At 37.7% G+C, this 26,608-nt stretch overlaps 1 protein-coding gene across 1 annotated transcript in view; it reads right to left on the reverse strand.

Moving 5' to 3' along the window:
* The window catches only part of CUNH8orf34 (chromosome unknown C8orf34 homolog), a 365,453-nt gene that overhangs the window by 268,030 nt on the left and 70,815 nt on the right, over positions 1-26,608 (reverse strand). Inside the window, exons 2-3 of the mRNA XM_050142135.1 lie at positions 13,301-13,448; positions 7,994-8,125 (exon numbers count right to left, since the gene is read on the reverse strand). Coding sequence (XP_049998092.1) covers positions 7,994-8,125; positions 13,301-13,448 — 280 coding nt within the window. The remainder of the gene's footprint in view (positions 1-7,993; positions 8,126-13,300; positions 13,449-26,608) is intronic.

Genomic DNA, 26,608 nt, shown 5'->3' on the forward strand with positions numbered 1-26,608 from the left:
GGGAGGCGGGGAGGAGGCGGAAATCTTTTTTTTTCAATAAAAAAATTATTAAAAAAAAGAATAGATCTTTCTATTTCTAAATATGTTTTTATTTAACATATAATATATGTGTCTATATATATTTCATATAACTTGAGCACTACTGTTATCATTTTCTACTTTATTGATTTGTATGGAATTCTAACATATATGTGTAATCCCAAAAGGAGAAAGGAATAATAATGAGAAATATTAAGGAATTAGCATGAATTGCTTACACCATACCAACACTACTGAAAAGTGATCTATCTGTGTTGGTGTGCTACTGTCAGACAAAATAAAGCTTTATTACAAAAACTTTTCCTAAAGACAAAGAGGCAAAATGTGCTTCTCCAAAGGGTCGATCCACCATGACAACAATCAACATGACTAGGTAGTTTTTATATGCCTATCCTTGCAGTCTCCAAACACAGGAACCAAAACTTCCACAGTTGAACAACCTAGCATTAAAATAAGATCTGGAAAATATAGTATCCCTATCTATAAAAATATTGAGAATCCTAGCGCGAAATAGTGAGAAAAGGACTGAGTTTAACACCACAGACTAAGTAGACCAGCAGACATACACAGACAACTGCACTTCACACCAGCAAAATGACCACCATCCTCTATAATGGAGAAAACATTCTGTAGCAGAAAGCATGTTTAACATAGCTGAGTAAATATCAACATATGTGAAAGAATTGGATCCATACAACATTTTCTCTTTGCAGGAGAATCCATCTATGTTTCTCTGAGGGTCCTCCTTGCTTCCTGGCTTCTCTGGGTCCGTGGACTGTAGGCTGGCTAGTTATCCTTAGCTTTATATCTAATATCCACTTATGAGTGGATACATACCGTGTTTGTCTTTCTGGGTCTGGGTTACCTCACTCAGGATGGTTTTGTCGACTTCCATCCATTTACCTGCAAATTTCAACATGTCACTGTTTTTGACCACTGAGTAGTACTCCAATGTGAAAATGTACCACATTTTCTTTACCCATTTTCCAATTGAGGGGCATCTAGGTTGTTTTCAGGTTCTGGCTATAAGGAATAATGTTACTGTGAACATAGTTGAGCAAATGCCCATGTGAAAAGAGTGTGCATCCTTTGGTTATGTGCCCAAGTGTGGTATTGCTGGGTCTTGAGGGCTCCCCTATTTCCTGAGAAACTGCCATAGACAAGATCTCCTGAATAAGTTGGGAGTGGGGAGGGGGAATGGAACTGGGGAGAGGAGGGGGAGAACATGAGGGATTGAGAAGGTCAAATTAGGGGAAGGACAGAGAGGTAGGGCAAGGAAAGAGATTTCTTGACAGAGGAAATCATTATGGGGTTACCGAGAAACCTGACACTGGGGACTTTCCCAAGAATTCACAAGGAAGACCCCAGCTAAGAGTCTAAGCAATAGCGGAGAGGGTGCCGAACTGGCCTTCTCCTGTAAGCAGATTGATGGCTACTTTAATTGTCATCATAGAACCTTCATCCAGTAACCGATGGAAGATGCAGAGATCCACAGCTAAGCACTAGGCCAAGCTCCTTTAGTCCAGTCATAGAAAGGGGGGAGCAATATTATGAGCGAAGGGGTCAAGACTACGATGGGGATACTCACAGAGACATCTGTCCTGAGCTAGTGGAGATCACTGTCTTTGGACTGACAGCTGGGGAACCTGCATAGGACCACACTAGGCCTTATGAATGTGGGTGACAGTTGTGTGTCCTGGGTAGTTTGTGGGGCCACTGGCCATGGAAGCAGTATGTATCCCTAGAGTGTGAACTGGTTTTTTGAGCCCATTCCCTATGGAGGAAGAACTTGTTCAGCCTCGATAAAGGGAGGAGGGGCTTGGTCCTGCCTCAAATGAAGTGACAAACTTTGTTGACTCCCCATGAGAGACCTTACCCTCCCTGAACAATGGATCAGGAGTGGGGTTGGATGGGGGGGAAGGAACTGGGATTGGTATATGAAATAAAAAGATTATTAAAAGAAAAAGAAATCTTACAAGATATGTTCTCTGACCATGATAGAGCAACAGGAAATCAAAGGCAAAACTGACACATGGCATGAAAGAAAACATAAATACAACCAGAAGACTTCCAAAAGAACTCCAAGAGAAAGTGAAGAATAGAATATGCGGAAAAAACATATTATAACCCCTGTGGGTATAGCAAGAGCAGGGTTCAGATGGGAATCCATAGCTATATGCTCACATTCGAAGAGGAACTTTAAATGTTTATGTTAACTTTGTCCCCTAAATAATAAGAATGCCATGTAGACAAGGAAGAGCAAATTAAACTATATCTAGAAGAAGGTGGAAGAAATAATTATTAGGACTGAGAAAGATGAAACAGAAGACTGAAAATTATAAAGATAAAAGAGTTAAAAGTTACCTCATCATGATTCAAAAATTAAAAAAAAAAATCTCTAGCAAGAGTTGAAGAAAGAAGTGAAGACTCAGATTATTAAAATCAGAAATCTAAGTGACACGTTAGTATTGACCCTAAAGAAGCAAATTGGATAATCTAAGATTAAAAAGATAAAAATCCTAGGAACTCATAAAAACACCAAAACTCATTGAGAATACATTTTAGGTCTGAGGCATAAAGATGACATAGTTATAAAAAACAAAGAAAAACCTTCTCAAGGATTGGTCCAAAACAATCAGTTCAAGATAAGATCTTATTACAAACATCAAGTTTTCTTATTGTTCCAGAAAATGGAAAAAGGATGATTACTTTCTTCCCCTTAAGACCAGCTTTGCCCTCAACAAAGACAAAGACACAGCTATACAAAATACTGTTGATGAAAATCTATGCAGAAATCCTGAGTAGCCGGGTACTAAGCCAAATACCATAGCATATTGGACAAATTACATACCAAGAGAATTCAAGGATGGCCTAACATGTGTAAGCAATCACAATAATATAACATACTGATAGAATATAGAGAAATAATCACACAGTTGTCTCGAAAGTGACAGAATTTTGAATACATTCTTAGGATTTTAAATATTTGACAAACTGGGTCTAAAGAAAGTATCCTTAACCTGATAAAAGGCTAATAGGGAAATCTCACAGTAAATGACTACAGTGTATAACATGAAGCTGAAAGTTTTTCTTCTAGACAATAACAGGGCAAGGGTTCCTGGGCAGTTTTTGCTGCTTCTAGACAAGTTTGCATGGGAATTTTCAGCTATAGAAATTAAGTTATTAAAGAGAAATGGAAAAGGATCCAAACTGGAAAAAAAGAAGTAAAACCTCACAGTCTATTTAAAAAGTCATAAGAATCCACACATAAGCAAAAGGGTAACATGAATAAATGCTTCCAGCAAAGTTTAAAGAAATAAAATGAACACCAAAAATGTCAATTCTGTCTCTAAGTACTAGCAATAATAATCAGAAGGGAAAATAAAGACAGTTCCATGAGAGATAGCCTCTGGGAAAATAAAATATTGAGTGCTAAATTTAGCATTTATTCTAAAATGAACAATAACAAAACATAATAAAAATAATCAAAGAGAATCTAAAGAACTGAAGTAGTGTTACCTGTTGATAACTTAGAAACTTTCTGCTTTTAATCAGTACTCCCCCAAAGTAATCTATTACTTTAATGATGTGATCAAAATCCCATTTGCCTTATATAGAAAGGAAAACTGATTTTTAAAGGCTATTTAGAAATAGAAATACAGAGAACATCCAAAAACAATTCCAAAAAAGAATTAAAAAGATAGAAAAACACAACTCAAAGGTTCATGTGTCCTAATAAGTAAAACAACACAATACTCACAACCCCACAAATAAACAGTTTAATGAAATAGAATTGTGAAATCACCCTCATAGTTATGGTTACTTAGTGTTCAACAAAAGACTGAAATTATGCAATGAAGAAAGAATATTTTTAAAAAGTGATGCCAAGGCAAGTGAATATACACATGCGAAAGAATGAAATCGGGCTTCAATCCTACCTGACACTCGAGCATTGGTTGCACATAATAGACAACACTATAATTAGTAGAAGAGCAAGTTCTAATCAACAGAATTGGCAAGAGATTTTTAGATAGCATACTTAAAGTACAAGAAAAAAAATCAATAAATTGATTGTAAAAGTTAGAAGTTTGGTTCATTAGTGAACACTGTCAAGAAAGGAAAAAAACACGCAATATGGACGAAAATATTCACACATCATATATTTGATATGACTTGTGTCTAGATTATAAAAGAACTCATGCAACTCAAGCATAAAAGAAGTAATGAAACACCTAAAACTTGGCAAAAAGATCTCAACAATCATTTCTAGGAAGACACCCAAAAGGTTGAGAAGTCACTGAGAAGATGCTCAACGTCACTGGCTTTCAGAGAAATGCAAATGACAAGAATGAAGTAGCATTTCACATTTATTGAGTGGCTGCGTTTTTAAATAAAAACTACAAGCACCAATGAATATGGGAGAATTACAATGCTTATACATCATTGATAGTAACATAAATGGAATAATTTCTATAGAAATTGTAGGTATTCCTCAGAAGACTGTACACAGAACTATGGCATATTGTCTTACCATTCCATGACAATGTATTTACCAAGATATCAGGGAATGCTATTTCAGTAGAATGTGTGTGTGAATGATCACAGCAACACAACCCACAACAGTTAAAGGTAGAAACAGGCAGAATCCTCATGAGGGAAGGAATGGGTAGGCGAGTGTACTATGCCCGCAGAAGGGAATACTATCAGAATAAAAATGCACATTCTGAAATGTGGATGAGAACAAGATTTTGCTGAATGAAATAAACTCTCACAAAAGGTCACACTTGTAGGATTCCACTCATTTGAATCCAACAGATAAATTCAGAGACAGACAAGAGGTAGCCAGAATTGTGGGAGCCTGGAATGTCTAATGGCCAGTTAGTAGGTATGGTATTAACTTTGGGAGTGTTGAGAACACTTCAGTTAAAGAGATGATTCAGCATACCCACTCTGATTGTACGAAAATGCTGTTGAGTTGTATCTTCAAAACATTACACTTTCATTAAAATTTCACACCCTAGTAGTAGTCACTTATAGTCATGTGGTAGGAATAGCCATAGAAACCTGAACTTCTGGAAAGGATTTCCTTTTCCTTGAAGATAACCAAGGTAAGGATCAGCCATGCTTCATTTGGTTTTCCTGGGTGATGTTTAATGCTGGAGAAACTTCTAGTTTATTCTGTAACCTTGTAGAAGCTCACTCTAGCAATCTCTGTTGTGTTGTATTGTCCTCTTCGTGCATCCTTTCACCAGCATCAGACTATCTTGGTCATTACAATATTTTAAAATACTTATTTCAACTTCAAGAGTGGTTATTATTGGAGATTTAGATAGGAATTATGTTTAAATTCCAGTACAAATTAACATATTGATATTTTCCCAATATATATCATTGATAGGGAATATTTACCCAATTGATTTGATTTTTCTGTCAAAAATGTCTCATAATTGTCTCTATAAACAATATGCATTTTTATGCCTGAGAACATTGCTCCTGGCTATATGTAGTAGTTCCAGGATATATATTCTCTCTCTCTCTCTCTCTCTCTCTCTCTCTCTCTCTCTCTCTCTCTCTCTCTCTCCTCTCCTCTCCTCTCCTCTCCCTCTTTCCCTTTCTCTCTTATTCTCTTCTCTCCCTCTCTCCCTTTTTCTGGTACTGTGAATTAAACCCAGGGTCTTGTGTGCATGCCAAGCAAGAAACTCTATTAATGAGTTATATTTCCACCAGTGAATTGTGTTGTCTTGGTTCAGTAATTATGATATGAGATATTGTTATGGGATAATGTCTTATTTTGGTACTGATCTTCATCTCAAATTATAATTTGTCTTTTATGACTTTAGTCATAGAATTTCTTTATGTTTTTTATTTAAAACTTTTGTCCACATGCTTCTTTTGGTTTGTTTGCTTTTAATCTCTACCCCTTTTATCTAGCCTGGTAATATTGGCTTTTTACTTAGAATGCTAAGTTCACTTATTTAGTGTAATTTTTGACATTTGGACTGGAGCCCCATCTTGATATTTTGCTTTCTCTTTCTATAATCTATCCTTTGTTGTATTTATAGTATATGTATATAATATAAATAGATTTTATATTAATCTATTTATTGTACAAGGGTGCACATTCATGCTATAACATAAGTGTGGAGAACGGAGGACACCTTGCAAGACCTGGCTCTCCTTTTGTAATATGCAGGCTCTGGGGTTCAAACCCAGATTATCAGGTACTGATGGCAAGTACTCTTATCTTCTTATTCACTTCATTGGTCCCTTATTATTTACCTGTATTTGTTGATATTATCTTTTAATATAGCAAAAGTTGATAGTACTTTTCTGCACTAGTTTTTGGAAGATAAATAATTTTATTACTGATTCTGATAAATTTACTAATGTTTATTTATCTACTTTGTACTATTTTTCAGAGACCAAAATACACATCTTCAACAACTGCTTCAAAAATGTAGTCATTTTGGCAATGTGTTTCCAAATAGAACTTATATTTGTTATGATTTTGTTATCACATGCAGTATCTTGACATAATTCAGGGGAGACGGCTTGTTATTTCATTGTCGTTAAAGCTTCTTGTTAATGTTCTGCTGTGACTAGACAATGTAAGTACCAAATGAGAAGTTCACCATTCCTGCCACCAGCCATGCTGTCCCTAGGCAGTGTCTCGCTGAGAGCACAGGGCCTGCTGGCGTATGGCTTCAGGCATTGTCCCCTCAGAGATGAGTGATCCTCAAGTCTATAGTCTTAACTTTAGATAACATACAAGGAGACAGAGCTCATTCATGATGGAGAGGGAGGCCTGACACAATTCATTGTATGTCTCAAGTTTTTTTCCATCGTGATTTTCTGCTTTGTACTTCATGATTGGATAAGTGCCTGTCTCCGTGTTATTGGCCATATGGTTAAGCCATGCAAATATTAAATGTGTACATTAAGAATGGTTGTGATTTAAGTTATATATAAAACTATTAAAGTTGGACACTTTCATTAAAATTACAATCTGCTGGACATTGAAAGTTAGTATTGCATGCATTCTTCGCTACAGCTCTGTTCAGGCTTTCAGGGGTAGTCTTGTATAGGTGAAACACAGAGTTCATTTCAAGTCTCCTTTACAAGTTACTCACATTCCATTTCCAAAAAGCACACAGTGCTTTTCTAATCATTTAACTAAAAAAAAAAAAAAAAAAAACAATTTTTAACTTATTCCTTTCTCTTGTGATTAAAACCAAACACTCACACCTTGGTGAGTACAACAAACTAGTTTGTAAGAGCTACATTCAAGCTCACTTGTCTTCCAAGGTCAACTGGGGTTTGATACAAGCCTGAGGTGCTTAGCATGCTCCCATGCATGTTGTCAGGAGAGAGCATTGGGATAATCCAGTGGTGACCAAGGCAGTAGGTACTGAGGCATGTCTGAATGGTAGGTCAAGGAAGGACCATAGAAAGTGATCATGAGTAGCAAAGAGGAAGACCTAAGGGAAGTGAGATGGACAGTTGTTTTTAATTTGGGTTCACTATTCAAGAATGCAAATCCTTTTCCCTCCTGCTCTAAAGATTTGATTTCTTTCTTTCTTTCTTTCTTTCTTTCTTTCTTTCTTTCTTTCTTTCTTTCTTTCTTTTTTTTTTTTTTTTAAGGTTTGAGCAGATTCAAGGGAGGTTTATTGTGCAAAAGGCCAGAAGAGGTAAGAGATCTGTTCCATGCAGTTCCCGGTCTTCTAATAACAGAATATCAGAAAAGACCTCAGCCAGTTACCCATGTGAGAGGGTATACATGAATAAGCAGATCTGAGTGCATGAATTCAGTGTAGATGCCGGAATGAACATGGATTCATTGGGATTAACAAAGAGCCAAAAACGAGTGAAAAGTTTGAATTCCGTTGATAATTTTTCTTTACTCCTCAAACTACGAAGACTTGGAAATTTAGGAACATCTACGTAACAAACTTACATGATTTGGAGTCTGGTGATGGAGGAGAAATATTAGACACAGCAAGGTCGCTTTTTGATTTTTTAGGCTTCTTTGCATTCAACTGCCAAGGTTTATCATAGCTTCTAAAGTCCCTTCTTGTTCCTTTGGGTTCTGTTAAAACAAAATATAAACAAATTATAATAATAAGGATGAAAAACTCCTGGTCATGAAATGGAGCATCATATATATTCTACTGAGAGGAGCTAAGTTCAGTAAAACATTGGATTTTATGGTTTATTTTATACAACTGTCTAGACAGAATACTAGTGAAATAACTTAGTCATAATTTATTTTTTATCTATTTGATTGAGTAAATATGAGGGGCAGAAATTCATTCAATAGCATTGCAGACACAGGATTTAATTGACACTAGAAATTTCAGCACTAGTCATGGTTTGTCCTTTGAATTTTTTTTAAGAATCCCAGAGCTTCGAGATATATGACAAAAGAGCAAGGAAAACTATGCCTACACTATCTGCTCTCACACCTGAAACGAGATAAAACACTCCACATACAAGTCTGAATCACGAGTAAAACTAGCATTCCAGAAAGAATGAATGAAATATATTAAATGAAACAACAGAATATTTTAAGACACCAAGGAAATTTATAATCTTACAGCTATTAAATGTCAGAATCTGACTTTTTTGACTTCCCAATAGAAGTAAAATAACTCTATGAAACAAAACAATATCACATGGAAGAGTTGCTGAGCAAGTTATGATTAAAACACTATTGCACCTAGAATTTTATTTAAAGGTTGTTTTGTGTTGTGTTGTGTTTTCTGTACTGACAGAAAACTAAAATGCAATACTGCATTAAATTTGTATTCGGTGCTGGAAAAAGAACGCTGATGGCGTTGAAAATTGAATCAGAGACATAAAGAACACACTTCACTCAATAAAGATCCAGAGCAGAGAGGCCACAAAATGAGAAAAGCAATGTTAACTGAAAGGGAAGGGTAGGTGTCCCTTAGTGGAGACTCAGTTTGCACAAAATGACTTCTCTTAAGAGTTCCCAAAAACATCTCCACTACAGTTTTGAATATCAAAAGTGTGTGTGTGCATGCGATTATTGTACAAAAGGGAATGCTTTTCACTGGAAAAAATGAAACTAAAATAAGGTTTCTCCTCTACACTATTAAGCAACGAACAAGTGAGAACATGTTGTATCCTGAGTTCCTAGATTTATTGAAATGGAACAATGGGGCAACTTCAGATATTATGGAAAAGGATTTTGTCTCTGTCCGTGAGCTTTAAAGACGGTCTGTAACTGACTAGAAGATGCAGCAACTTAGCACAAAATCACAGCCATGGTTCAAGAGAGAATCACAGCCCACCAACTAAATAATCATCCAAGAACTGCTTGCTTCCTTCTCCTTCCCAATCCTCCCTCTGAAATATTTTCACTTCTCCTGTTTCACATAAGCAATCTCTGCTCCATTTTCAAATCCCCACTTCATATCTTAATGTATATACCATTTTCACATAAAAATGCTTCTTTGTAACTACCTGGAATAGAGGGTTTCACCCTCTTCACTACAACACAGGGGCTGTGAAGGCTCGAGATGCCTAGTTTCCAGATGCTTCTGCAATGGGAGACCTCCACAGAGGAGGTGAAGCACCCTTCTTCTTTGTGGGAAGCCCCTCTCATCTTCCTGTTTACCATGCCCTATTATTAGCCTCTACTTCGCCCATGGCAGTGTTCCAGACATGGCTACAGTCTGTCCTGTCCTTCTGACTACATGGGTGAAACACTGGTGACCTCTTAAACTTATGCAAGCCACAAGCTTCAGACTTTCTTGCTTCACTTCTTCAGAGCTTCACTTCTCTGATGCTTAGACACCCCAAACTAGGGCTCTGCACTGGGTCTACTCATTCTGTAGAGCAACTCCACCTTCGATGGCGTGGTATAAAACATCGCTGTTTCTCAACACAGCAAAAATCCTGTGTCTCTTCTTTTTACTATATCTATCTCTGACAGGTTTTTTGATCTCTGATTGTGGTTCTCTGAACAAGTCTTTTTTCCAAACTCAATAACACTTTTATACCAGGCTTTGTGCTTAGTCACCTGTACAGTTGACTCACCAATATCCCTAACTCTTGCATAATTTGTGTCCCACCTTCTATTCTGGCTATAGTAGCATAACCACCCTTTCCAATGAGTCCTTCAGATTTTGGGGCCCTGCTTGAGAATATCTCGCAGGTTTTAATAATGACTAATTAGTGTCTTCAACTCAGTTTTGCCCCAGAGTTGTATAAACAAACTTTAATTTTTCCTTTCATAACTTGTCTCTCTTCTCTTTTGGTAGCTTATCAGGGTCACGGGCACTTACTTCTCCTATTTAATCTCCAACTTCTTCAACAAGCAATTTTACCTCTCAATAAATAGCACAATGTAAAGCACACAAAATAATCCCATACTAATCGTCTTCCAGAAAATCCCTTACTTAGCAAATAATTTAGCACATTTTCCTCCATTCTTTCATTCCTGTAGATTGTATATTTTTTCCTCTAATACTAGATAACTCCTATTTTGGGGTTTCCTGCCTTGACTCAGTTCAGAGATTCAGAATCACATCCAAATGCCTGCTAGTATTGCTTACTGAGATGCTTCACAAAACTCAAATTCACCAAAAGGAATTCAGCCTCTACTTCTCATTGGAAATTTAGTTTCATGTTTCATCTTGACATAAGCTAGTAAGCTAGTAGCTATAAAAAACTACTCCTTTCTTCAACCCTCTCTGAGAAAAGTCAACAAATTCTTGTGTCAAGGAGAATTCTAAGAAATCTGGGATGATTACATATTAATGATTAATCATGACCTATATTATTGCCAATTCTTGAATGAAGATGAGACCATTTATTTGCTTCTGTCTAATGCAATATAGCAAAAGTGTTGAGATGATAATATCACAATTGCAATGTAGTCATTACATCATAGAAACCCCATTTGAGAACACTTCTTTTTTTTTTTTTTTTTTTTTTTTTTTTGGTTTTTCGAGACAGGGTTTCTCTGTAGCTTTGGAGCCTGTCCTGGAACTAGCTCTTGTAGGCCAGGCAGGCCTCAAACTCCCAGAGATCCGCCTGCCTCTGCCTCCTGAGTGCTGGGATTAAAGGTGTGTGCCACCACCGCCTGGCTTGAGAACACTTCTTGAATTGGAGAAAATAACCTGTCATAAGGTTAGAGTCCTGTGGTAGTGAACTCTACTTGTATCTAGCAACTAAGACTAAACCTGGGCTAAATCCAGAAATGAAATCAAGAGCACAGTCATATGCTGTGGAGAGGTAATTTTCCAACAAGCCAAATGGGCTTGGAAACATGTTCTTCTCTAGCTCAGTGTCCAGATGAGGATGCAACCCAGCCAACAGTTTGATTCATCTTGTGAATCTGCGCAGAGCTGACTAAGCCAAATGCAGGCTTCTGGACATGAATATCAAATGCTAAATGTTCACAGATGCCTCTATGATCTTTTAGTCACAAGGTGGGTACCATCTTAGTACCTAGGAACCAAAACCATTGCCAATTAACCCACCTGACTTATGAACTCAAGGAAATGAGCCCAAAACCAAACAAACAAACAAATAAATAGGGAAAATACAAGAATTCTGTTTTGTATGGTAAGATTCATGTTCTAGTTTTCTGTCTAATGAAGATAGCTTTTATGAAGATATCATCACCAACAATGTCCACCTTCTTCAGAGGGTATTCACTCTCTGCCCTCTTTAATGTAGACTTGTGAGAACATCAAGACGGTATTGATATGACAACACAGGAAAGAAGGCCAAAATCTTTCCCTGAGTTTCCACAGGGTATGCAGAGAAGAAAAGGCAACATGGTACCATCCCGGAAATCATCTAGAGACAGTCCAATCCCCATGGGAATCAGGCAAAGAGTTGGTGACTCACACAACAGACATGCTTAGTTTGGGTTTTGTTGTAACACTTAAACAGCATGACCAGCAGGAAGTTGGGATGCAAAGACTCCATCTCATCTTACACTCCGAGTAGCACTCGGTTCCTGAGGGCTGGAGTTAAAGGCAAGTGCCTTGAAATAGGATCTACAGCAGAAACCATGGAGGAATGAGGCTTATTGACTTGATCTTAATGCTGCTCAGCCTGTTTTCTGACAGAACCCCCAAAGCATCAGCCCTGGGGTAGGTAGCACTGTACACAGTGAACTGGACCAGCCAATCAAGAAAATGCACCACAGAATTGCCCACAGCAAAATAGAACGGGGGCATTTTCTCTACTGCGGTTCCTTTCTCTAAAATGCTTGTGTGTAGGTTGTGTCAAGTTGACATAAACAGACTGGCTCAAGGCCTGGAGAGAGTGCGATTTGAAAGCGAACTGCAAACCCGAAGAACAGTGTGCAGGAAGATAGAAGTCACATCTGTCCTGTTGTTCCCCCCCCCCCATTTAGTGGAGAAAGGAAGCTACAGGAAACTTGGAAGGCTGGTTCCCCAAAGTTCAGTTTCTCGGGACTCAACTATTTCTAAAGTTAAATTTACTACTCAGGATAATACTAGTCACAGGAATAAGCAACAGCAACCGTGTAGACACTGCCTCATTACCTTCCTGAGCAGATTAGCTGTATTCCTTCAATCAAGTTGTTTATAAAAGGAAACATAAGTTTAGAATAATTACTTTGGATCCACACAGAAATAAATACTTCATGCAAATCAATGTGGCCCTCCTTTTTTTTTGTCCCCCCAACTTGATGTATGGAGGCTTTGGTCTCCCTGGGAGTGGGTTGAGGTGTTGAGGCAGCCAGGGCTTTCCTGTACCCTGTCTTGAGACCAGTTTAATAAAAGTGCACACCTTACAAAAAAAAAAAAAAGAAATACTCTCATTTTCATTTATTGAAGCAAAGTACATTATAATGTATTCAAATTCAAAAATATTTTCCATGAAAAGTTAGTATAAAACTTTAATAACAGAATACCTGAAAATTTTAGGTTTATCATATTATAATTAAAAATAGTAGGGAAATTTTCTATTCCAACAGTGGTTCTCTACTTTCCTAATGCTGCAACCTTTAATACAGATCCTCATAATGTGATGACTCCAAATCATAAAATCATTTTTATTGTTGCTTCATAACTCTAATTTTGCTACTGTTATGAAGTGTTATGTAATTATCTGTGTTTTCTGATGGTCTTAGGAAACCCCTATGAAAGGGTCATTGAGTCCCTAAAAGAGTCACGACCAGAGGTTGAGAACCACGGTATCTGATATATCTCACATTATCATACATGTTCCTAGTTCCTTGTTTTTCCTCAATTACCTGATGGTTCACTTTCTGCCCAGAGGGCTGCTGACCCAGACAAAGTTCTTTGCAGCTGTCCTCGGTTTCCTTGCTTGGACTGAAGATGGTCAATGAGAAATGGGATTGGCTGGTCTGGTGTCTCAGTTATTAGCTTGGTCATTAATTCCTAAAGACAGAACAAGACACACATTTACATCTAATAAGAAGACACACTACTTGAGCATTTATCATTGTTCAACAGTATACCAACTGTCCACACAAAGAAACTAATTAAAACTCTCTCATAATTCTTCTAGGCATATACAAGGTGGTAACTGTCCTCTCTCTAAGCACAATAAAGTACAGAGAAGCAAGCTAACTGTGTTCCACAACCAAAACACAGCAAAACGTAGCCTAAATCATACTAGAAATTTTATCTAAGTTATTTTTATTAAAGTATGGTTTCTAAATTTTAAATCTGGGATTACTCCTTCAAGGCATCCCATTAAGAACTAAGCTCTAGCTAAAACAGACAATATATCTTTTCTACGTGTTAATATTATTCCCCTTTGAAATTCCCAAAGAACATGGAGAATTAAAAAAATATTTAAGCAGGCACAAGTCATATAGACCTTACATAATCACCAAACAATATATAACTTATTTTTACAAAAATTCTCTCTCACACTCTCCCCTTCCCCTTCCCTTCTCCCCCAATGACTATATCTCTATCCACAGAATAGACTCTTTAATTTTTAGCTGCTTTCATGCTCTAACTTTAAATTGGGCAACATAGGCCCAGGGATCATGTCTATGTGTTTTAGTCATTCAGTCAGGAAGAACAAAGGACAATCTCCAATTTGTGGTCAGTTATGGCATCCAGACATGAACAACTGGCTCACCATGAGGACGAGAATGGTGTTTTGTGCCGTATAATTGAATTTGTTAACTGGTTTGCCCCCCTAGATTCCTGCCAGTCACATCTCATCTTGCCTGCTTTATCTTATTCTGTAAAATTCTATTCTGTAAGTGGTAATTGTTCTACCGAATAGGCTGGAAAGTTAGATATTAGGATTACTTAGGAAAAAAGTTAGCAGCAACTTCCCATTCCAGTTTTGGTTTGCTTTCTTGTTTTCATTTGTTTGTTGCTTGCTTGCTTGTTTTTTTGTGACTGAGAATGCTGGCCTACTTCTTCTACTCCAATGCTCTTCCTCAGATGTTGAGCAGGCTTACTTGCCATCAGTCTGTCCCCAGTGATGTAGTTTGAGAGGCTTACCCTACGTAATCTTAGTCTAATTATTTTTTATTCAGAGTCCTGTCAGAACCCCCCACGCAAGGCAGACAAAAGTCATGGTGAAATGAAGGAAAGAATTTTAACCAAAGTCACTTTGGGAAGACAGAGACTAAGAATTTCATCCCATCTTTGGGGCTACTGAGCCAAGTTTTGAGGCTACAAAGAGAAAGAATTGGGATGGGACAAGAAGTGTATAGAATATCTTAGCAAAGACAATACAGGTTTTGGAGATGAAAGATCACATGTTGCTGCTAGAGGCACAATTCAGATAAATTCAGAGCATCTGGAAATTAAAGCCAGAGAAGAAAAGATCTAGACAGGTTGTTTCATGAGTACACTGTGGTGCAAAGTATTTGTCAAGGAAATACTATATATATACAATACTTTCTGTGTGCAGAAAAAGAGGGAAACAGAGAGGCACTACTATCACTGGAGAGGCTTTCTCAGCAGTATAGCTAAAGAGAGGCCATCTCTTCACTGGCATTCACAAAGCAGTACAGTGATCAGTTACACATCAATGCAATATAACACAATTCAAAGCATTTCAAATTTTGTATCTAGACAAGAGATTGCACTATTCTATTAGAACTCATCATTCATTACAAAGATTGCTAGACAATAAAGAGAAATGGGGATGAAAGGACCAACAAGGTCACAAATGTTCTGCGTACTGAGATAAAGCAAAATTAGGTCGTATAAAATGGTCCAGGTCACAGTAACCTTCTGTTGTGACCCTGGGAGCTATCAGATGAGTTTTGTTTCTAAAATCTTATCTTTCAAATCACATGGAAAATTTCTGTATTTTTGTCTTTGAAAAGAAACTAAAGTGTTTCTTATTTACTACAGAAGATGAATTTTTTTCAGATTAAGTCAGATCACCTCTATTTTTAAAATATTATGAATCTAGTAATTTCAGGAATACATTTTTAATCCACTAGTAAGTCTATAAGGCTAAAGGCACAGAATAATTTCAGTCATAAGCAGATAAAATAGTTAATGCTGTCTGCGGGGGAATACTTAACTATGCAAAGTTGTGTTGTATTTGGTTAATTCTGTAAAGGAGTGTTGCTGTTTTACCTTGTCTGCCTAAGACATCTGATTTGTCCAATAAAAAGCTGAGTGGCACTAGCAAGGGAGGATGCATAAGCATGGAGAATAAGGAGGAGGGAGAATTCAGGCTGGGAGAAGAAAGCAAAGGTGATGCTAGGGGCCAGAGAGACAGAGACAGAGGTAGTAGAAAAATAGGACATACAGAATGAAAGAACGGTAAAAAGATGCAAGACAAAGGGGAGATGAATAAAAGCAAGTTAAATTAAATTAAAAGAGTTAATGGAACAAGTCTAACCTAAGCTATTCATAGCTAATAATGGGTCTCTGGGCCTTTATTTGGGAACTACTTGACGGCTCGAAGAAAATGCCAACTACAGTTTTCAGTACAGAATGTTCGCTGGGTCAAAAGTCTCAGATCATTCTGAACACAAGACATGTTGTCTGGCCTCTCAGCATGTGTATCCGTTAGTATATGCATCCAGACCTTCTGCACTTGAGTGATCTTGAGAACCGGAACTTGCAGAAATTTCTTTTCTAGACAGGAACATTTAAGATTTTCAAAGGAGTTGCTGACAATAGAACGCCAGCCTCTTTCAACCGTGAAGTTGTAGAGACACAAACGTAACTGAGGAGCTAATCGGTTTGGAGATGAGAACAGCGCTGTGTGGGTAGAACGCCACGTTAGACCTGGGAACTGATTGCTGGATGGTTCACAGGGTTCTTGCAGCACAAGGGGAAAGTATTGAGAACATTAAGCCAGCCTCAACTCGAGGGCAGAACCCCTTCAGGAAATGATGTGTAATCTTTATCATTAATGTAAGATTCCTGGTACGAAAGTTCCTGGGAGGTTTTGGTTGTACGTGTTTATAAATAAATAGCAAAATGGAGTAAATGACAGTATCCTGTCCCCATAACAATTGTCGGTGGATATTTTTGTCTAAGGACCTGGGGATTGACAGCATGCTGGTACTAATTTACCTGAGACCATTCTTGCACTCCCAGGCTAGAACACATGCTAGCAAATTTTGTCCGTAATTGATTTAATTCACAATTACTAATAATGATAACTGGCTGATACAAACGGCATTCAACAGATGGCACGGAAAGCATCCTGATTCAGCACTGAGACTCTGAAATCCCTCTTCTGAATTCTTGTATTTACGGGCTGCAGACGTTTGGGTAAGGAACTTCATCATCTGGCATTGCAGCACTCCATCAACTAAATGTGAATGACAATAGTGCCTACATCATAGGGTTGTCATGGAGATGAAAAAGAAGACGATCGGAAAGCATTTGCAACGTGCTTTAGGCTATGTATAGTCTGCTGGGGTGGGAACCGTTCCTCAGATCTCTCTCCTCCATTGATCTCAGCTAGGCTTTCCTAATGAAGAATTTGTAGACTTGCAGAGTAGAGAGAAGCAGAAGAAGCTATTCTCTAGGACTGATTGCAGACAGAAATGAGGACACATGGGAGACTCAGAGTAGCTTCCCAGAGAGTCTGGAAAACTCCACTGCAGGCTTGGATAGAGAACCTGCAAAAACACCGGAGAGCTGCAGCAGGTCCTAGCACACAGTTAATAGATAGGCATCTGCTTCTTGTGTTGTAGCCGGAGATCTCCAGGTCAATAACCCTGATCCTGCTGGTGGCCTCTCTTGACCTGTGACAGCATTTCTATGATCTCAGTGTCTTATCTTTCATCATGTAAGTTCATTATTCCTTACTCAGTTATAGCCAAGACACATAGAATAGCTTCTGCTTTCCTGATTTAATGTTAGTGATGCCCCTTAAAAGAATGCAACATTTTAATGTTTACTGCAATTTATAAACATTTTATAGGTGACACACATACACACTGTATCTTATTGTATTATTATAATTTCTATACTTTTATTAATACATACTCGCAATATTGTGGATGACATATTTCCATTGACTTTATTTTATTTTGATATTAGTGTTCTCTTTCTATAATAATAATTATATTATTTTCTTTTTCTCTTTCCTCCCTCCCGCCCTTCCTATGTTCTCTCCTTGGCTCCCTCTCAAATTCATAATTCATGGCCTCTATTTACTTAATTGCTATTAGTTAAAGCCCACTTAGTGTTACGTGTGTGTATGATTTCAGGGTTGACTGCTTGGTATTGTATAAGCAATTGGAAGACTTATTTTTTTCTAGAGAAGATTCTTTCTCCTTCTGTCTCAATAGACATCTGCTGTTTGGAGTTCTTTGTCTAGACCTGAGGCCACATAGGATTTCCTCCTTCCATGTTAGAAGGTCTAATGGTATTGTACTTGTTCAGGTCTTTTTTTAGGTAGCTGTATTGTTGAGGTATCCTGAGTGAAGCATCCCTGTCTTAAAGACTTACTGTCACAGCACATTTTCTGGCGTTCTGGCTCTTACAATCTTTTTACTTCCTCTTCCTCATACTCCTTGATTCTTAGATGAAGGAGTTGTGTTATAAACGTACTGATCAGGGCTGTAAACCCTATGATGAGTAGTTCTCTGCATTTGATTGGTTGTGGTAGTCTGTAATGGTCTCCCTCTGTTGCAAGAAGTTTCTTTGAGGAGAGATGAGAGGTCCACTTATCTGTGCACTTAAGAAGTATTTAGAATGCACTTAGAAAGTGCGCTGGTTTAGTAAAGCAGTGCTCTGGGGGTCTCTTCTAATAACCATGATCACCAGTCCAGGCATTTGGCTGGGTTTCCAGTACCTGGCATGATTTTCTTCTTCTCAAATGGGCCAGAAGGCAAATTAACCGCTGTTAGGTAGAGACAGGAAGAAGAGCCGCGATTGCACTCTTAGGTATCTCTTACCCTGCTAGTTCTTGTTGTGGAGCAAAATGTCACAGCTGGGTAGGACTGCTGGTGCTTCTCTCCCTTGGAAGTTTGCACAGCACTTCTCAGTACTGTGCGAGTTTGTCCTCGGGGATTAATACTGGAGGTAGCATCATTCAGGTATACTTTTTCAATGTTTATAATTATATTAATATAATTTATGTCAATAGAATACAGTATGTAGAACTTTATTTCTTGTCCCTAAAAACTGGTATTAAGATCTGATGAACAAATTAATTCATTTTAGATCTGTGTTTATGCGTCAATGTTCTATTTTTAATTAAGATCTTTAAATTTTGTATTCCTCCTACACACAAATGATAAACTGGCCAAGAAAGAAATCAGAGAAATACCACCCTTTACAATAGCCACAAATATAAAATATCTCGGGGCAACTCTAACCAAACAAGTGAAACAACCTATATGATAAGAACTTTAAGTGTCTAAAGAAAAAAATTGAAGAAGACATGAGAAAATGGGAAGATCTCTTATGCTCTTGGATAGGTAAGATCAACATAAAAAAATGGCAATTTTACCAAAAGTAATCTACAGATTCAATGCAATTCTCATCAAAATCCCAACAGAATTTTTCACAAACCTAGAAATAACATTATTCAATTTCACGTGGAAAAAGATACCCAGAATAGCTAAAACAATCCTATAAAATAAAGGAACTTTATTGTCATCACCATCCCTGACATCAAGCTCTCCTACAGAACATTAGTAAAATAAAAGAGCTTGGCATTGTCATAAAAACAGGCACATGGACCAGTGGAACTGAAGACCCTAACATTAATCCACACACATATGAACACCTGATTTTTTCAAAAGAAGCTAAAATTATACAATGGGAAAAAGAAAGCATCTTCAACAAATGGTGCTGGCATAACCAAATGTCAACATGTAGAAGATTGTAAATAGATCCACATCTATCGCCTTACGTGAAATTCAAGTCCAAGTGGATTAAGGACCTCAACATAAATTCAGTTACATTGAAATTGATAGAAGAGAAAGTGGGAAGTAGTTTTGAACACATGGGTACAGGAGACCACTTTCTAAATATAATCCCGGTAGCAGAGACACTGAGAACAACAATCAATAAGTGGAACCTCCTGAGACTGAATAGTTTCTGTAAGGCAAAGCAAGTGGTCAACAAGACAAAATAGCAGCCTACAGAACAGGAAAAGATCTTCACCAACTCTACATCCGTCAGAGGGCTGATCTCCAAAATATATAAAGAACTCAAAGAAACTAGACAACAAAATACCAAATAATCCAATTTAAAAATGGGATGAAGAGATAAACAGAGAATTCTCAACAGAAGAAACCCAAATGGCCAGAAGACATTTAAGGAATTGCTCAGACCTTAATCATCAGGGAAATGCAAATCAAAATGACTCTGAGATACCATCTTACACCTGTCGGAATGGCAAGATCAAAAATATTGAAGACAGCTTATGCAGAGAGGATATGGAGTCAGGGGATCATTCCTCAACTGATAGTGGGAGTGCAACCTTGTACAGTCATTCAGGAGATAAGTATGGCAGTTTCTCAGAAAGTTGGGAATAACTCTACCTCAAGAGCCATCAATACTACTCTTGGGCATATACCAAAAGGATACTTAATCATATCAAAAGGACACTTTCTCAACAATATTCATAGCAGCATTATTCATAATAACCAGAACCTCGGAACAACCGAGATGCCCCTCACCCGAAGAATGGAAAAAGCTGTAAAAATCAATGACATAATGAAATTTGCAGATAAATGGATGGAACTAGAAAAAAAATCTCAGAAAGACAAACATGGTATGTCCTCACTCATAAGTAGATAGATATAAAGCAAAGCAACGGATAACCAGACTACAATCCACAGCTCCAGAGAATTGATAGTGTGGGGTAAGGGGGAGGGAGGAAGAGGAGAGAGGAGGAAGGAGGAGGAGTGGGAAAATATATATTGTTCAATAAAAACCCAAATAAATAAAATCTTTCATCTTTAGAAATAATATCAAAATTAAATAAAAATACTTTTAAAAGTATTTCAGATCATTACCCTCCAAATATTCACTTCCCAGCCCAACATCTAAGTATGATTCATAAATAGTCAAGAAATAGACATTTAATTGTTACTTTAAATTGTGGGAATCTCTGATTCTTGGCTGTTCGTGAGACCACTGATATTAGTATTCACAATAAATTGGACTCTACTTGACTATACTCACCTGATGTTTACAATTCCCGCCTCTCCTGTATGGTATCATCCTTGTCTTTCTCACCTACCTTTTAGTCCTTGTGTACCTATTCCTAAGTTATAGCTCATTATTGGTTATTTTACCTCCCTCATAGCTCATGTTTTCCTATTCCACCTGACCTATATTCCATGCTTGTCTATTCTACCCACCCTAGAGGATACAGTAACCTTTCTCACCTGCACCATAGCCTATGTTTGCCTCAATGCACCCCTAGCTTTTTTTTTTTTTTTAATGAAAAACATGCATACTGGGGAGAAGTTTCTCCTTGCCTCATTGTACATTCTAGCAGAACTATAAGGTTTGGGTTTGGCAAAAGTGGGGATGTCAAATGGAGTATGCAAGTCTCCATAAAAGCTGAGGGAGGAAGAGACATCTCTGTAACGTTTTCCTACCAGACCCTGCCAGGACACTTGGGGAACTCAGGTTTTTCCTTTTCAGAACTACCCTAAACCTACTTCTCTCTTTACCAGTAAAAATTCAGATTTAGTTAGAAGGCTGAGATCAACAGTAAGAAAATAGTATAAACAATAATAGTCGAGTAAGCTGCTCAAAGGAAAGAAAGTCAAGGTGATCTTGGCCCCTCTCATTGTGAAGAAACAAGAGGTCAAAAAGATGATGAATCCTCTATGTAAGAACCGGCATAAGAATTTTGATATTGGCCAGGACATCCAGCCCAAAAGCAATCTCACACACTTTGTCAAATGGCCCTGCTACACCAGACTGCAGCGGCAAAGGGTTGTCCTCTCTAAGAGGCTCAAAGTAATTCCTGCCAATAACCAGTTTCCCTGGCTCTGGATCACACTGTTAAATTGAAGTATAATATCAGACCTGGAAAAGTAACATTATACAAGTTTACATGGTTTATTTCTTCATTCTGCATGCTCTCATGTACTGTGTGTGCACTTGTGCACACATGTGAGTGAATTCAATTATACTGTAGTGGAACTAAGAATAAATATCACCAAAATAAAGTTAGTATTACGTGATAAACAATAGGTTTCTATCATTACCTGTATATAGTCTCATCCATCAATTCCCTCCATGTCAAAGACATGTTTTCCATTTATTTATAAGATCTTGTAATTTTATGATGCTGTTTATGCTCTTTGGAGCTTGTCTTTATATATTTAACATAGTCTTCTTGATGTCCATCCAAATACTTTGCAAATAAATTATTTATTTTTATTAATGAATATCATTCATTGTGTAGATGTGACATAGTGTGTTCACTCATTCATTAGTGACTGTTTTGGAAAATGTGAATAATCTTATAATAATCACCAATTTATAAGTATTTGTGTGAAAATTTATACTTCTTTGGGTTAAATGACTAACAGGACAATTATTGGGTTGTATGTTAAAGTTACTTTTAATCTTAAAATAATGACAAACTATGTTCTAGGTGCCAATTCATTCACTTTTGCTGCATGTGGGCATCCCTAGAATTCTTCTGTTTATGATAATAGCTCATTACAGTTTTAATTGCATTCAGCTGATGACTAATTGCAGCGACGATCTCTCAATCTGTTCTTCTGCCATCTTTGTAACTTCCTCAGGGAAAACTCTGTGTATATCTTTTGTCCACTTTTCTAATTGATTGGCCTGAATTTGTAATTGTTTAGAAAGTCTCTTGTGCTTTATTGATACTACAGTGAGGCTTTGAGATATTTTAACCCCTTTCACAGTTTTACATTTTACATTCTTTTTTTTATATTTTTTATTGAGAAAAGGAAAAAAAGTTTCCACCTCCTCCCAGCCTCCCATTCCCCTCCCCCTCCTCCCACCCTTCTCCCTCTCCCCCCACTCTCCTCCCCCTTCCTCTCCAGTCTAAAGAGCAGTCAGGGTTCCCTGCCCCGTGGAAAGTCCAAGGTCCTCCCACCTCTGTCCATGCCTAGGAAGGTGAACATCCAAACTGGCTAGGCTCAGGATGTCTCCTTTCAATGTTTGTGAGCAGCATCTGGGGTTCTTTTGTGGTTACCTCTTACAAAGCCCTTTGTAACTGATCTTCACCCAGTCCTGGGTTCTTAATGCTTGCCTCCCATTTCTCTTCCAAAGTTTCACAGTCTTATATTTTCCATGAATCTTAATGACCTTGTAGGAATTAATTTTGCATAAGGTGTCAAGAGTTAAGGACGATAGTTAAGGTCCATTTTTTTTTTATATTTGAATTCCCTTTTTGGCACCATTGCTGTGTCAAATATTTGTTCATGTTTCTTTCATCAAATCACTTCTATTTTTTGGTCAAAACTTATCAGAATTGTTGGTTATGTAACAATCTTTGCATTCCCTATTTTCTTCAAGTGTCTAGTATGTCGGTTTTTCCACTAGTGATCTGTCTGGATGTTCAGAGCCCATGTGAGAGACAGGCATAGTGGAGCATCTCTGACCGCAGGCACTGGAAATTTGGGAACATAAAGACAAATGGATTTCAGAGATTGTTGACCTATCATAATTTACTTTTAACAAGACAAACAAAAGCAACTTTGGAAAGAAAGGGTTTATCTGACTTACAAAGTCCACCAAGGAGAAAAGCCAAAGTAGGAACTCAAGGCAGGAAACCATAGAGGAACAGTATTTACTGCCTTGCATTGGAGTTCATGTTGTTACATTTCTTATACAGCCCAGACCCCCATGTCTAGGATGGTACCACACAGTGGTATGGGTCCTCCTATATCAATGAGCAATAAAGAATATTTCCAAGAGGCATACTAGGGCTCATACCATATTGTAAAATGGCAATTCTTCAATTGCAGTTCCTTTATTTCAGGTGTGCCAAGTTGACAACCAAGACCAGCCATCACAGTGAGCCCCGGGTTGAGTGAGACTTTCTTTCTCAAAGAAGGTGAAGAAGGAATTGAAGAAGACTTCACAAAGTCAATCTTGGGCTTCCACACATTTTCTTCTCTTATATGATTGGCAGAAGTGAAATTTAGGGTAATCACTCTATCTAGAAAATAGTAGGGAAGTTCTTTAAAAAATAAAAACTCGATCTAGCATATTATCCAGCCATATCTAGGTATGCACCTGAAGGAGTTGAAGAAAGTACACAGTAGAGACACTGGCATGCCTGTCTTTATGAGGCTCGATATGCATCAACATCATATTCACATTTCTATGAAAAGAATGGGTAAAAACAATGTTGTATTATGTAAAATGGAACATTATCTAGCCATTAATAATGAAAAATTGTGGAAGTGGAGATACTGTGCTAACTGAAATAAGCCAGACACAGAAGAAAAGTGTCTCATGTGTTATTCTCAAATATGAAATCTGAAAAATTAATAAGACCATCTGAGCAGTGATGGTACATGCCTATAATCCCAGCATTCAGGAAGCAGAGGCAGGCAGATCTCTGTGAATTTGAGGCCAGCCTAATCTACAAGAGCTAGTTCCAGGTCAGGCTCCAAAGCTCTAAAGAAACCCTGTCTCAACCCCCCCCAAAAAAGAAACCCAAACAAAAAATAAATAAAAAACTCTATTACAGAGCTACAGTAATGAAAACAGCTTGGTATTGGCATAAGAACAGAGATATTGACCACAAACCTATGAACACCTAATTTTTGACAAGGGAGCTAAAACTATACAATGGAAGAAAGAAAGCATCTTCAACAAATGGTGCTGGCATAACTGGATGTCAACCTGTAGAAGAATGAAAATAGATCCATATCTATTGCCATGCAGAAAACTCAAGTCCAAAAGGATTAAAGACCTCAATATTAATCTGAACACACTGAACTTGATAGAAGAGAAAGTGTGAAGTAGTCTACAACACATAGGCACAGGAGACAACTTCCTACGTATAACCCCAGTAGCACGGACAATAAGGGCAACATTGAATAAATGGGACCTCCTGAGACTGAGAAGCTTCTGTAAAGCAAAGGACACTGTCATTAAGACAAAAAGGCAACCTACTGACTGGGAGAAGATCTTCACCAACCCCGCAACAGACAAAGGTCTGATCTCCAAAATATATAAAGAACTCAAGAAACTAGACTTTAAAATGCTAATTAACCCAATTAAAAAATGGGGCACTGAACTGAACAGAGAATTCTCAATAGAAGTTCAAATGGCCAAAATACACTTAAGGTTATGCTCAACCTCCTTAGCGGTCAGTGAAATGCAAATCAAGACAACTTTAAGATATCATCTTACATCTGTCAGAATGGCTAAAATCAAAAACACCAATGATAGCCTTTGTTGGAGAGGATGTGGAGTAAGGGGAACACTCATCCATTGCTGGTGGGAATGCAAACTTGTGCAACCACTTTGGAAATCAGTGTGGCGGTTTCTCAGGAAATTCGGGATCAACCTACCCCAGGATCCAGCAATACCACTCTTGGGAATATACCCAAGAGATGCCCTATCATATTACAAAAGCATTTGTTCAACTATGTTCATAGCAGCATTATTTGTAAAAGCCAGAACCTGGAAACAACCTAGATGCCCTTGAATAGTAGAATGGATGAAGAAACTGTGGAATATATACATATTAGAGTACTACTCAGTGGTAAAAAACAATGATATCTTGAATTTTGCATGCAAATGGATGGAAATAGAAAACACTATCCTGAGTGAGGTAACCCAGACCCAAAAAGATGAATATGGTATGAACTCACTCATAAGTGGGTCCTAGCCATAAATAAAGGACATTGAGCCTATAATTCGTGATCCTAGAGAAGCTAAATAAGAAGGTGAACTCAAAGAAAAACATATAGTTACCCTCCTGGATATTGTAAGTAGACAAGATTGCTGGGCAAAAATTGGGAACTTGGGGGTGGGGCTGGGGTGGGGGTAAGGGGAGATGGGGAGAGAAAAGTTAGAAGGGGAAGATGGGGAAAGCTTGGGGGAATGAGAGGGTTAGGATGGAGGAAGGGTGGATATGGAAGCAGGGAAGTATATATCTCAATTAAGGGAACCATTTTAGGGTCTGCCAGGGCTAGGAAATAATTTTACAAGGAAAATATCATCAATTAATTTAATTTTAGCTTGTTGGGAAGGTGATTAAATTTTACATTGCCTTTCTTAGTAAAATCCTAAGTCTGTGAAATGCACCTGTCTATCACATATCTTAGCAAAGATCACAAAGAAATCAAGAAAATAATACACAAGGCATCACACCAGGTGGTTAAGCGGCAAATTCTTTTCATTTACACAACAGCCTATGAGGTACGTGTGCTTTTCTTACTTAGGAATTTGGATAGAGAAGTTTTAAGTAGCTTTCCTAAAATCAAAATGTCATACTCCATTAGAGAAAGGGAGGAAGAAATAAGGAAGGAGAGGGAAGGAAGGGTGGAGAGGTAAAGGATGAAGTGAGGAAAGAATGAATGGCTAGAGGGGAACAGAAGAAGGAAATGATGAAGGCTGAAGAGAGAGGAAGAGATGGAAGGATGGCGAGGGAAGGAGTAAGGAAAGGAAGGATGGTGGGAGGAAAGGAATTAGGAAGGGAAAGGGGGAGAATTACAAAGGAAGGGTGTTCTTGAACTTGACCCAAGACTCACACATACAACCATCAATTTAGGTATTATCAATACAAAGATAACACTAGCATGTGCTCAGTAACAACTCTCCTCTACATCTCTGGAGGGAAACTAGAGAATGCCACTTAGTTGATAAGCACTCTCTGCAAATTACCAATCAGATGGTTGGCAAATTATTTTGGAGTTATTTGACTAGTTATTTGAGAATGGTGAGGATTTGTTAGATTGTTGGTTCCAGATTGAGTTGAATAATTGTTGAGGAATATTAAGATGTTTCACATTCATTTATTCTGTGGACCATTTCTGTAATGATGCAAAGATGTGTTGCATTAATTTATGTTGCATTTGTTTAACTCTGTGAATCTGTGTTAATTTGCCTTTTTAAAACACCTGATCTGCCTAATAAAGAGCTGAATTGCCAATAGAAATGCAAGAGAA

Source organism: Alexandromys fortis, unplaced genomic scaffold (genome assembly GCF_014885135.2).
Source record: "Alexandromys fortis isolate MF-2015 unplaced genomic scaffold, M_Fortis_MF-2015_v1.1 scaffold_41, whole genome shotgun sequence".
Taxonomy (NCBI): Eukaryota; Metazoa; Chordata; class Mammalia; order Rodentia; family Cricetidae; genus Alexandromys; species Alexandromys fortis.